We start from the raw sequence: 14,360 nt of genomic DNA, 5'->3' as shown, positions 1-14,360 counted from the left end.
CTCTTGGGATTTTCACACACAACAGTCTCTAGCGTTTTTACAGAGAATGGTGTGAAAAACAAACAAAAAAACATCCAGTGAGCAGCAGTTCTGTGGGTGAAAATACCTTGTTAATGAGAGGTCAGAGGAGGATGGCCAGACTGGTTCAAGCTGACAGGAAGGTGACAGTAACTCAAGTAACCACACGTTACAACAGTGGTGTGCAGAAGGGCATCTCTGAACGCACAACACATTGAACCTTGAAACGGATGTACAGGTATTAGAACAGCAGAAGACCACGAAGACCATGACAGGTACAGGAGGTAAAGTGGCCACTGAGTGTATGTCGCCCCCAACCACATGCAATGCCGATCCCAATCCAAATACCCCCGTCCGTGCTCCTACCTGGAACATACCCCAACAAACCTGCACCCCTATTCACACGTACCAACAGCCCCGCTGGGCGATGTCCATGTGAATGGGTTCTGGCCCCGCCCACACTATTGATTGACATCGCCAACGCGCAGGGATGACGTAAGGACGCCGCGGCTGGCGCGGGGAGGGGGTGTGGTCTATGCGTTGTCATGGTTCCGGTACACAGAACAACGGTCGCGTTGATAGAGAGGGGAGAGGAGGGAAAAGAAAAGAGAGAGGGTAAAAGAGAAAGAGAAAGGGAAAGAGAGAGAGAGAAAGGGCAGGGGGACAGGGAGAGAGAGAAGGAGGGAGAGTGGGAGAGGAAAGGGAAGGAGCTGGACAGACAGGTTGAGATAGAGAGGGAGGAAAAGCAAGAGACGAGAAGGCCGGATAGAGAAAAAGTAGCAGTTTATAGAGAGAATCACAGCGGGAGATAGAGGGTAAAATCAGTGTTATGGTGTGATTGAAGAGAAAGATAGAGACATTGAGAGAGAAAATGAGTGAGAAAGACGGATAAAAGAGGGAGCGAGAGAGGACTAGAGGCAACAGGGAAGAATAAATGATTGATTTGGGTAGTTAAAGACACAGTGAAATAAAGGGAGATTATTCGGGAAAGAGTGATAGAAGAAGAATAAATAACATTAGCATATTGTGGTGTTAGAGGGCTAGAGGAAGACAGGAGGTCTCAGAGAGGGTGAGCACAGATACCGGGACATTTGCGGTCCGAACAGGTGAGAGTGTGTAGCGGGAAACCTGAGCCAGCAGCATAATGTCACTGACTGAATCTGAGGATCTGGAAGAAGAACAGGGGCCTTATCTAGGGGTGAGTTTACTCGTTGCTTAATTCCTGACTGATTAATCCATAGGAGTAGGCCAAGGAAGGGTCTCAGACTGAAGGGTCCATTATCCCAAACAACACACACACACACAAAATGCTGGAGGAACTCAGCAGGCCAGGCACCATCTGAGGAGTGAACAGTCGATGTTTCAGGGCGAGACCCTTCGTCAGGACTGGAAAGGATGAGGAGAAGTCAGAGTAAGAAGGTGAGGGAGGGGAAGAATAAGTAGAAGATGATAGGTGTAACTGGGAGAGAAATAAAGAGCCAGGAAGTCGATTGGTGAAAGAGATAAAGGGCTAGAGAAGAAGAAACTGGAAAGGAAGGGAGCAGGAGCTAGAATGAGAAGATGGTGGGGGAGGGGACAAAGTGCAAGCTGACAGATGCTAGGTGAGACCAGGTGAGTGGGAAGGTAGGTGGGTGGGTGGGGGATGGGGATGAGAGGTTATAGGTGAAAGAGATAAAGGGCTGAAGGAGAAATCTATTAGGAGAGGACAGTGGGGCATAGAAGAAAGGGAGGGAGGTGAACCAGAGGAAGGAACCCTCTTTTTACTTCATCCCCTTTCCCCCACCCACTCACCTTTCCCTTCAACTCGTCTCACCGATCTCCCTTCTGCCTCTGACGCTGTTAAACCAGGGTTTGACTATTCTGGCTTCTTCCTCCTTCCCTTCTGGTCCTGATGAAGGGTCTCAGCCCAAAACATAGACTGTTTATTCACTGCCATAGATGCTGCCTGACCTGCTGAGTTCCTCCAGCATTTTGTGTGTGTTGCTCGAGATTTCCAGAATCTGCAGAATCTCTTGTGTCAGTGATAATAAACCCGATTTGGATTCTGAAATAGTTCCGTCCCCTCCCCCACCACCTTCTCATTCTGGCTTCTGCCCCCTTCCTTTCCAGTACTAATGGATCTCACTCCGAAATGTCAACTGTTTATTCCCTTTCTTAGGTGCTGCATTCCTCCAGCATTCTGTGCCTGTTGCTCTGGCTTTCCACCATCTGTAGAATCTCTGGTGTCCATGTTTCTCAACAGTCCTTTTCACAGCCTTCCTCCTACGCAGAGCAGCATTTCTCAGAGTCAGATTTTCTAACCTGCTTGTGCCAATGGTTCTTATGCCAGGAATATGAAGGCGAGCGGAATGCAGATAACGAGAGGCATGGGCAAGGGAAAGCGGTGCTGCCCAATGGGGACACCTATGAAGGATCCTATGAGCATGGCAAAAGACATGGCATGGTAAGAACGTCACTAAATGGCTACTGTTCACACTGATAGGCACTTAGATTCAGCACCAAAGCACACAGCACCTGGTTGGTGGGTTCATTGGTCATTGTAGATTGTCCTGTGATTGAACCGGGGTGAAATAGGTGTGTAGCTGGGCAGTGTGGCTCCTCAACTTCACTCACCCCATCACTGAACTGTTCCCACGACCTATCAACTCACTTTCGATGACCCTTCTCATATTTATTGTGTATTATTTTTATTTTGGATTTTTGTATTTGCACAGTTTGTTGTCTTTTGTACATTGGTTATTTGTCTATCTGGTTGTGTGAGGTTTTCATCAATTCTATTGTGTTTCTTTGTATTTACTGTGAATGCCCACAAAAAAATGAATCTCAGGGTTTTATATGGTGACATGTATGTACTTTGTTAATAAATGTACTTTGAACCTGAGCACAGCACTAGGATTATTCCTTTTAGTACTCTGCGTTATCATTGTTCTGTGTATGAAGAGTAGACTTTGTGGTGATTCTGATCATATACAAAATACCGATTAAAAATTCATTGATCTTAAACATTAATCCTGTTTCGCTCTCAACAAACTCTGCTGAGTGTTTCCAGCATGTTCTCTTTTATTCATTGTGGCAGAATTTACTCCAGTTTGTGCTCAGCTCTCACACCAGGCCTGTACCTAACTTCCAACTCACTCAGCCCCATTCCACCTATGTACGTCCAAGCTCACTCAAACATGATTCTTTCCAGCCTTTCCCGCATAGTTTCATCCCATCCAAATCCCACTTCCCACCCTTTTCTCTACAACTTCATCTAGTCCATATCCCATCCGACACAATTTCTGCAGGGTCACCACAGGAGTGTGACACTATTGCAGCTCAGGATGTTAGAGTTCAGAATTCAATTCTGGAGCTGTCTGTAAGAAATTTGTATGCCCTTTCCCTGAGTGCATGGGTTTCCTCCATGTCCTACTGATTAGGTTAATTGGTCATTGTAAATTGTCTTGTAATTCAGCACCATCATTATGTGCCATGCTGTATGACGTAGGTGATCATGCTCTTTAACCGTGATTGTTCTTGGCAAATTTTTCTACAGAAGTGGTTTGCCATTACCTTCTGGATGGGTGACCTCAGCTATTATCAATACTCTTCAGAGATTGCTTGCCTAGCATCAGTGGTCACATAACCAGGACTTGTGATATGTACCTGCTACTCACATGAACATCCACCCCTGCTCCCATGGCTTCACATGACCCTGATCGAAGGTGGGGTGGGGGGCTAAGCAGGTGGCCACACCTTCCCCAAGGGTGACCTTCAAGCTCACGGAGGGAAGGAGTGTTTTGCACCTCATTTGATAGAGACACATCTCAGTGGTTAGGCTAGGGTTAAATAGATGATTTGCTGGGCAGTGCAGCTCAATGGGCCAGGAAGCCTGTTCCACGCTGTGTCTCTAAATAAAAATAAAGTAAACATCATCCCCACCCAAACCAGACCACGCAACACATCCAGATTTGGAGTTAATCCCATGTCTACAGTATAACGCTGACCTGTGGTAGCTGTCCTATCAGTCACGAAGCATGAGGTGATTACCCTCTCACACTCACAATCAGGCTCTTGGCACCAGCTGTAAATGTCAGTCCTATTTCAAAGACTCTGATTTATGTTGCAGGGAACATACAGATTTAAGAACGGAGCACGTTATGTGGGAGAATACTTGCAAAACAAAAAGCATGGACAGGGAATCTTCTACTATCCGGATGGGTCTACGTACGAAGGTGATGTTTCATTGTCGTATTATACAGCAAGCAACAAACTGTGTGTATTTTACAGTAGGAAGGGTTTCAAGGCGTTGGAGTGAGCGCAGAAGAGGTTTACCATTACGCTGCCCGGATTAGAGGGCATGTGTTGTATTGAGAGGTTTGCTTGTTTTCTCTGGAACAGGGGAGACAAGAGAGAAATGATAGAGGTTTATAAGACTGTGAAATGCATTGATAGAGGAAACAGACAATATCTTTTTCCCAAAGTTGAAATATCTAATACTAGAGGGCATTCATTTAAGGTGGGGGGTAATTTCAAAGGAGATGAGAGGGGCAAGTCTTTTACACAGAGATGGTGGGTGCCTGGGGTGGTGGTAGAGGCAGATACATTAGGGACTTTTAGGAAGCATTTAGATAGGCACATGAATGTGAGGAAAATGGAAGGATATGGGCATTTGGTGTAGGCAGAAAGGATTAGTTTATTAGCCATTTGATTACTAATTTAATTGGTTCAGCACATCATTGTGGCCCAAAGGGCCTGTTCCTGTGCTGTACTGGTCTATCTTCTATGTTAATTATCAGAGCAGTATAAGGTAATAAACGGTATGGTGCTTCACTAGCAAGGCAAGGCATTAAGGCTGACTTCAGTGGTTGGGAAGAGGTTGGAATCCATTATTAAGGATGAGCTTTCAGGGTACTTGGAGCCCCATGATAGAGTAGGTCAAAGTCAGCATGGTTTCTTTTAATGGAAATATTGCGTGGCAAATCTGTTGGATTTCTTTGAAGAAATAATTGGCAGGATGGACAAAGGAGAGTCAGTTGATATTGTTTACTTGGATTTTCAGAAGGCCTTTGACAAGGTACCACATATGAGGTAGATAAATAAGATAGGAACCCATGGTATTACAGAAAAGATACTGGCATGGATTGAAAATTGGCTGCTTGGCAGGAGGTAAAGGGTGGAAATAATGGGGTCCTATTCTGATTGGCTGCTGGTGACTAGTATTATGCCACAGGGGTCAGTGTTGACACCAGTTCTTTTCATGGTTATACCCTATGTCAATGATTTGGATGACAGAATTGATCCTTGTGTCTAAGTTTGCAGATTATACAAAGTTAGGTGGAGAGCCAGAGAGTGTTGAGTAATCAGGGAGCCTGCAGAAAGACTGGGATAGATTGGGAGAATGGGCAAAGAATTGGCAGATGGAATATAATGTACGGAAGTATATGGTCATGCACATTGGTGGAATGATTAAAGGCATAGACAATTTTATAAGTGGGGGAGAAATACAAAAATCAGAGGTGAAAAGGAACTTGGTGTCCTTATGCAGTATTACCTAAAGGTTACCTTGCAGATTGAGTTGGTGGTGAGGAAGGCAAATGCGATGTTAGCATTCATTTTGAGAGGACTAGACTATAAAAGTAAGAATGTAATGCTGATGCTATATAAGGCATTGGTCAGACCGTACTTGGAGTATTCTGACCAGCTTTGTGCCCCCTATCTAAGAAAAGATGTGCTGGCATTGGAAAAGGTCCAGAGGAGGTTCACAAGAATTATTCCAGGAATTAAAGGGTTAATGTATTAGGACAGTTTGATGACTCTGGGCCTGTACTCGCTGGAGTTTAGAAGAATGAGGAGGGAGGAGGAGGTGCTTGCTGTCTTGAGGCAAATCAGAGTAGATAAATCCCCAGGACTTGACTGGGTATTCCCTCAGACCTTGAAGGAGACTAGTGTTGAAATTGCAGGGGCCCTGTCAGAAATATTTAAAATGTCAATATCCACGGGTCAGGTGCCAGAGGATTGGAGGATAGCTCATGTAGTTCCGTTGTTTAAAAAAGGCTCAAAAAGTAAGCCGGGAAATTATAGGCCAGTAAGTTTGACATCAGTAGTCAGTAAATTATTGGAAAGAATACGAAGAGATAGGATCTACAAGTATTTGGATAGACAGGGACTTATCAGAAAAAGTCGGCATGGCTTTGTGCATGGTAGGTCATGTTTAACCAATCTATTAGAGTTTTTCAAGGAAGTTACCAGGAAAGTGGATGAAGGGAAGGCAGTGGATGTTGTATACATGGACTTCAGTAAGGCCTTTGACAAGGTCCCGCATGGGAGGTTAGTTAGGAAGATTCAGTCGCTAGTTATACATGGAGAGTGAATTGGATTCGACATTGGCTCAATGGAAGAAGCCAGAGAGTGGTAGTGGAGGATTGCTACTCTGAGTGGAGGCCTGTGACAAGTGGTGTGCCACAGGGATCAGTGCTGGGTCCATTGTTATTTGTCATCTATATCAATGATCTGGATGATAATGCAACAAATTGGATCAGCAAATTTGCTGATGATACAAAGATTGGAGGTGTAGTGGACAGTGACGAAGGTTTTCAAAGCTTGCAGAGGGATTTGGACCAGTTGGAGGAATGGGCTGAAAAATGGCAGATGGAGTTTAATGCGGACAAGTGTGAGGTATTGCACTTCGGAAGATCAAACTAAGGTAGAACATACAAGGTAAATAGTAGGACACTGAGGAGTGCAGTAGAACAGAGGGATCTGGGAGTACAGGTACATAATTCCCTAAAAGTGGCTTCACAAGTAGATAGGGTTATAAAGAAAGCTTTTGGTACATTGGCCTTTATAAATCAAAGTATTGAGTATAAGAGTTGGAATGTAATGGTGAGGTTGTATAAGACATTGGTGCGACCGAATTTGGAGTATTGTGTACAGTTTTGGTCACCTAATTACAGGAAGGATATTAATAAGGTTGAAAGAGTGCAGAGAAGGTTTACAAGGATGTTACTGGGACTTGAGAAACTGAGTTACAGAGAAAGGTTGAATAGGTTAGGACTTTATTCCCTGGAGCGTAGGAGAATGAGGGGTGATTTGATAGAGGTGTATAAAATTATGATGGGTATAGATAGAGTGAATGCAAGCAGGCTTTTTCCACTGAGGGTAGGGGAGAAAAAACCAGAGGTCATGGGTTAAGGGTGAAGGGGGAAATGTTTAAAGGGAACATTGGAGGGGGCTTCTTTACGCAGAGAGTGGTGGGAGTATGGAATGAGCTGCCAGATGAAGTGGTGAATGCGGGCTTACTTTTGACATTTCAGAAGAACTTGGACAGGTATATGGTTGAGAGGGGTTTGGAAGGATATGGCCCAGGTGCAGGTCAGTGGGACTAGGCAGAAAAATGGTTCAGCACAGCCAAGAAGGGACAAAAGGCCTGTTTCTGTTCTGTAATGTTCTATGGATCTCATTGAAACCTATCGAATATTGAATGGACTAGATAGAGAGGATGTGGAGAGAATATTTCCTACATGGGTGAGTCTGGAACCAAAGGATACAGCCTCAGAATGGAAGGACATCAATTGAGAGCAGAGATGAGGAGGAATTTCCTTAATCAGAGGGTGGTAAATCTGTGGAATTCATTGCACAGTCAACTCTAGTGCCAAGTCATTGAGTATATTTAAAGTGAAGGTTGATAAGTTCTTGGTTAGTCAGGACATTAAAGGTTGAAAACAGTGTCTATAGAAATGAGGCAATGCAGCATCAACTTCATAGACCCTATGCAGATTACAAAGGAGGAGGTATTAGCTGTCTTGAGACAGAATAGGGTGGATTACTCCTGTTATTGGAAGGTATTGCAGCATGTCTATCCACACACTCATATATCTGGTCCATTAGAATACCTTCTAATAACATTTTCACTTTTGATATTAGGCTCATTGGCCTATAATTTCCTAGTTTATTTTTTAAGCCTTTCTTAAACAGGAGAACAGCATTGGCTAACCTCCAATCTTCTGGTGTTTCACCCGTCTCCAAGGATGATTTAAATATCTCCGCTAGGGTCCTGGCAATTTGTTCACTTGCCTCCCACAGGGTCCAAGGGAGCACTTAATCAGGCACAGGAGTAATCCACCCTAATTTGCCTCAAGACAGCAAACACCTCCTCCTCTGTAACCTGTATAGGGTCCATGAAGTTGATGCCACTTTGCCTCATTTCTATAGACTCTGTTTTCAACCCATAACCTTTAACATCCTGACTAACCAAGAATTTATCAACCTTCACTTTAAGGATAGTCAGCATGGCTTCGTGCAAGGTAGATCATGTCGAACCAATCTTATAGAGTTTTTTGAGGAAGTTACGAGGAAAGTTGAAGAAGGCAAGGCAGCAGATTTTGTCTACGTGGACTTTAGCAAGGCATTTACAAGGCTCCACATTGGAGGTTGATCTCAAAGGTTCAGTTACTCAGCATTCAAGATGGGGTATTAAATAGGATTAGATATTGGCTTTGTGGGGGGAGCCAGAGAGTGGTAGTAGAGGATTGACTCTGACTGGAGGACTGTGACTAGTGGAGTGCCACAGGGATCAGTGCTGGGTATGTTGTTGTTTGCCATCTATATCAACGGTCTGGATGATAATGTGGCTAACTGGATCAGCAAATTTGCAGATGACACCAAAATAGAGTGTAGTGGACAACTGGAAAATGGGCTGAAAATGGCAGATGGAATTTAATGCAGACAGGTGTGAGGATTTACACTTCGATAGGACCAACCAGGGTAGGTCTTATGCAATAAACTGTAGGGCACTAAGGAGTGCAGTAGAACAAGGAGATCTGGGAATACAGATCTATAATTCATTGAAAGTGATGGCACAGATAGGATGAATGCACATACAGTCTTTATCCAGCATTGGAGATTCAAGGTTTAGGGTGAGAGGGGAGGCTTTAAAGAGGAAACTAAGTGCAGCAGTTTCACACAGAGATCGGTCCATTTACGAAACGAGCTGCCAGAGGAAGTTTTTGGGGCAGGCATAATAACAATGTTTAAAAGACTTGGGTAGGTAATGGATAAAAGGTACAGAGGGATATGGATCAATTATCTCATCCTCAAGACATCATTACAGGAGTTCCTCAGGGGAGTGACCTAGGACCAGCCATCTTCAGCTGCTTCATCAATGACCTTCCTTCCGACATAAGGTCAGAAATGGGGATGTTCGCAGATGACTGCACAATGTTCTGCACCATTCTTGACTCCTCAGATAGTGAAGCAGTTCATACCCAAATGCAGCACGACCTGGACAATATCCAGGCTTGGGCTGACAAGTAACATTCGAGCCATGCAAGTGCCAGGCAATAACCATCTCCACCAAGAGAGGCTCTAACCGTCGTCCCTTGACATTCAGTGGCATCACCATCACTGAATCCCCTGCTATCAACATCACGCAGGTTACCATTGACAGGAAACCAAACTGGTCTAGCCATATAAATACCATGGCTATCAGAGCAGGTCAAAGGCTAGGAATCCTGCAGTGTGTAACTCACCTCCTGACTCCCCAAAGCCTGTCCACCATCTACAAGGCTCAGGTCAGGAGTGTAATGGAACACTTGCCACTCGCCTAAATGAGTGCAGCTCCATCAACACTCAAGAAGCTTGGCATCATCCAGTACAAGGCAGCCCACTTGATTGTACCCCCTTCCACAAGCATCCAATCCCTCCACCATCAACGAACAGTTGCAGCAGTAAGTACTATCTATAAGATGCACTGTAACAACACACCAAAGTTCCTAACACAGCACCTTCCAAATCCACGACCACTACCATCTAGAACGACAAGAACAGCAAATACCTGAGAACCTCACCACTTGGAAATCCCCCTCCAAGTCACTCACCATGCTGACTTGGAAACATATCACTGTTCCTTCATTGTCACTGAGTGAAAATCATGGAATTCCCTCCCTAACAGCACTGTGGGTGTACCTACACCTCAGGGACTGCAGGAGTTCAAGAAGGCAGCTCATCACCACCTTCTCAAGGGCCACTAGGGATGGGCAATGAACGCTAGCTTAGCTGGCGACACCCACATCCCGTAAATGAAGAAATAAAAACATCTGTGTGTGTGTAGTTTTTCATTGATTATACAGTAAACTGTTTTATTTTGAATACCTACAAGAAAATGAATCTGAAGGCTGTATATGGTGACATATATGTATTTTGATAATAAATTTACTTTGAACTTTGAAACACAGGAAAAGGGACTAGCTTAGGTGGGAATCTTGGTCAGTATAAACCAGTTGGGCTGAAGGGCCTGTTCCTGAATGGTTTGGCTCGAAGTAAGTGGGTTAGGACATTGCAGAAAAACATGAGTGAATGTTGAGGGGTTACCTTAGTGGCAAAACAGGTCATTTTTTCAAATGGTGAATGATTGAAAGGTGTTGGTGTTCAGAGGGATCTTGGTGCCCTTGTACACAAAACACTGAAAGTTAACATGCAGATACAACCAACTATTATCTAAGCTAATTGTTGGAGGATTTGTACGAAAGAGTGATTCAGAATCTGGTTTATTAACACTGACATTAGTTCTGCTAAACATTGTTGGTGCTGGAATGTGTGGCAACACTCGCAGGCTACCCCCAGCACAACCTTGGGCTGTGTTGGTTATGAACCCAAATGACGCATTTCACAATATGTCTCAATGTACATGTGATAAGTAAATTAATCTATTAATTACAAAAATAGTGTAACAAAAAAAGTATAATGAGGTAGTGTCCATGGGTTCACTGTCCATTCAGAAATCTGATGGCAGAGAGGAAGAAACTGTTTCTGAATCATTGAGTATGTGTCTTCAGGCTCCTGTACCACCTTTATGATAGTATTAATGCGAAGGGTACAGTTCTGATTGCAATTATACCAGCTCCTGGAGACACACCTGGAATATTTTATGCAGGTATAGTCTTCCCCCTTTTGATGAAAGGAGCCTTTAATATGCAACATACAGCAAAGAGCTCAATTTCTCACTTGTGATCTTATGACACTTTTCTATCTGTGATGATACAGGGAATTGGGCAAATGATCAGCGGCATGGAGATGGAACTTACTACTATCCAAATGGTGATACATACAGTGGAGAATGGCTTGCTCACCAAAGGTAAGCCAAAGTCGTACCAGAAAATGCCACAGGACGATTCAGGGAGAATGTTAAACTCTGAGCTTTTCACATTCTCTCACAGCTGAGAACTGCTTGTTCTTGCCGACAACACCCATGCACCATCAATTTACAGGCATGTCCTCAGGGACTTGGGCTATTTTATTTTTGCATGACTGTACAGTATGTTTACTACTATCTTATATGTGCCTTGTGCTATTTATGACTGTTACTACTGTCTTTTGCATCTTGACCCTGGTGGAACACTGTTTCATGTGGCTGTATTCATGTATGAGTGAATGATAATTAAATTTGAACTTTTCTGAAGTTTCATTGAGTTCTGGGATAGGCAGAATATCATGTATTGATAGAGTTACAATAGTCCTACAATTGGCTCATCTGAGGTGGTTTTCTCACCTGCTCAAAAAAAGATGACTTCATATGTCCCTGCCTGAATCCACTTTCTACATGTATTCTAAATCACTGGATCTATTGGTGAGGGCCTCTGTTGGTCAGAGTTGACCACGGATATTGCATCCTAGCTGTCTAGATATGCAAGCCTGTGCAATACAATATAGAGAGCAAGCTGTTGCCTGTGTAGCGAGCTCACTCACTCCACGCATCTAAAGAAACCCAAAGGAATAGCAGAGACTGATATAGTTTGGTAGCAGCAGCGTCATAGGAGTTGCCAGTCAGCGTTGACTCAGTGTCGAACTGTCTTAGGGACTCCAGCTCCAGATTTTTCCCTCGAGGTTTACTCCCGAAGCCTTCCCCATGAGACGGTATAGCCGCAAGGCAGCATAGGTCTGAGATCAGCGTTTTCCTTCTCCTAGGTGAGCTGCCAACCACAACTGATGAGTCCTATCTGCCTGAAGCAACTGGTTTTAAGGTGTCAGTAACCCACCATTGCCACCTCTCCTGAATCTATTAGTATCTCCCTACTTTAATGTTTCCATTAACTGTGTTTACAATGCCATACTACTCACATACTGTAGATTTGTAGCTTTCAAACTGATTATCTATGTTGTGTGTAAATATGCTGAATAGCTGTGACCATTGGTCACATCCTTTCAACTGCATACTTATGCTCTGTTTTCTTTGCCACTTCTTATGTGGAATATGAATGAGATTCTTTTAACAGTTTGCATTCAATTGTCAATTGGAGTACAGATTACAGCAGGAGATAGAAAATGCATGCCAAAACGGCAATGTTACAATTGTCAAGAGGCACTTCAATATGCAGGTAGATTGTGAAAATCAAGTTGGTGCTGGATTCCAGGAGGGGGAATTTCTAGAGTGCCCAAGAGATGACTTTTTAGAGCAGCTCATGGCTGAGCCCACCAGAGGATCAGCAATTCTCGATTGTGCAATGAACCTGAGTTGATTAGAGAGCTTAAGGTAAAAGAACCCTTAGGGTCATGTGATCATAATATGATCAAATTCGCCCTGAAATTTCAGAAGGAGAAGCTAAAGTCATGTGTATCAGTTTTACAGTGGAGTAAAGAGAATTGGAGGCATGTGAGAGAAGTTGGCTAGAATTAACTGGAAAAGGACACTGGCAGGGATGACGGTAGAGCGGCAAATGGCTGGAATTTCTGGAAGCAGTTTGGAAGGCACAAGATATATACATCCCAAAGAGAAAGAAGTATTCTAAAGGAAAGATAACACAACAATGGATAACAAGAGAAGTAAAAGCCAACATAAAAGCTAAAGAGTGGGCATATAATATAGGAAAAAATTATGGGAAGTTAGAGGATTAACAAGCTTTTAAAAACCAACAGAAGGCAACTAAAAATAGTTATTAAGAAGGTAAAAATAGAATACAAAAATAAGCTAGCCAATAATATTAAGGAGGATATCAAAAGATTCTTCAGAGACGTAAAGTGTAAAAGAGAGATGAGAGTGGCTATCACACCGTTGGAAAACAATGCTGGAGAGGTAGAAATGGTGGATGAACTGAATAAGTATTTTGCATCAGCCTTCACTGTGGAAAACACCAGCAGTATGGTAGAAGTTCCAGATGTCAGGCATCATGAAATGTCTGAAGTTAGATTAACAGAGACCAGGTTCTTGGGAAATTGAAAGGTCTGAAGGTAGTTAAGTCACCTGGGCCAGATGGTGTACACCCCAGAGTTCTGAAAGAGGTGACTGAAGAAATTGTGGAAGCATTAATTATCATCTTTCAAGAATTACTAGATTCTGAAATGTTTCTGGAAGACTGCAAAATTACAAATGTTATTCCACTTTTCAAGAAAGGAGAGAGGCAGAAGAAAGGAAACTATAGGCCAGTCAATCTAACCTCGGTGGTTTGGAAGATGTTGGAATCAATTATTAAGGATGAGATCTCAGGGTACTTGGAGGCACATGATAAAATAGGCCATAGTCAGCATGGTTTCCTCAAGGAAAAATCTTGCCTCACAAACCTGTTGGAATTCTTTGAAGATATAGCAAGCAGGATAGACAAAGGAGAATTGGTTGATGTTGTATATTTGGATTTTCAGTAGGCCTTTGAGAAGGTGCTACACATGAGGCTACTTGACCATTTATGAGCTCATGGAATTACAGGAAAGATTCTTGCATGGATAAAGCAGTGGCTACTGGACAGGAGGCAAAGAATGGGAATTTCTGGTTGGCTGCTGGTAACTAGTGGTGTTCCACAGAGACCTGCATTGGGACTGATTCTTTTAATGTTATACGTCAATGATTTGGATGATTGAATTGATGGCTTTGTTGCAAAATTTGCAGACAATATGAAGGTAGGTAGAGGAGCAGGTAGCTTTAAGGATGTGGAGAGGCTACAGAAGGACTTAGATTGGAGAATGGGCAAATAAATAGCAGATGAAATACAGTGTCAGTAAGTATATGGTCATGCACTTTGGTAGAAGAAATGGAAGGGTTGACTTATTTTCAAAATGGAGCAAAAATACAAAAAAGCTATGGTGCAAAGGAAATTGGGAGTCATTGTACAGGATTCCCTGAAGGTTTAATTTGTAGGTTGAGTCTGTGGTGAGGAAGGCAAATGCGATGTTAGCATTCATTTCAAGAGGACTTGAATATAAAAGCAAGGATGTAACGTTGAGGATTTATAAAGCACTGGTAAGGCCTCACTTGGAGTATTGTGAGCAGTTTTGAGCCCCTTATCTCGAAAGAATGTGCTGAAATTGGTGAGAGTTCAAAGGACATTCACAGAAATTATTCCATATAACCATATAACCATATAACAATCACAGCA

The 14,360-nt window shown here is 43.2% G+C and overlaps 1 protein-coding gene across 1 annotated transcript in view; it reads left to right on the top strand.

Annotated features, from left to right (window-relative positions):
• Positions 1–584: 584 nt before the first annotated feature.
• The window catches only part of rsph1 (radial spoke head component 1), a 38,398-nt gene continuing 24,622 nt past the window's right edge, over positions 585–14,360 (top strand). Inside the window, exons 1-4 of the mRNA XM_073044772.1 lie at positions 585–1,216; positions 2,348–2,461; positions 4,127–4,232; positions 11,041–11,131. Of these exons, the coding sequence (XP_072900873.1) occupies positions 1,163–1,216; positions 2,348–2,461; positions 4,127–4,232; positions 11,041–11,131 (365 nt within the window). The 5' untranslated portion in view covers positions 585–1,162. The remainder of the gene's footprint in view (positions 1,217–2,347; positions 2,462–4,126; positions 4,233–11,040; positions 11,132–14,360) is intronic.

Source organism: Hemitrygon akajei, chromosome 5 (genome assembly GCF_048418815.1).
Source record: "Hemitrygon akajei chromosome 5, sHemAka1.3, whole genome shotgun sequence".
NCBI lineage: Eukaryota > Metazoa > Chordata > Chondrichthyes > Myliobatiformes > Dasyatidae > Hemitrygon > Hemitrygon akajei.
This window is presented reverse-complemented; position numbering and strand designations above follow the sequence as displayed.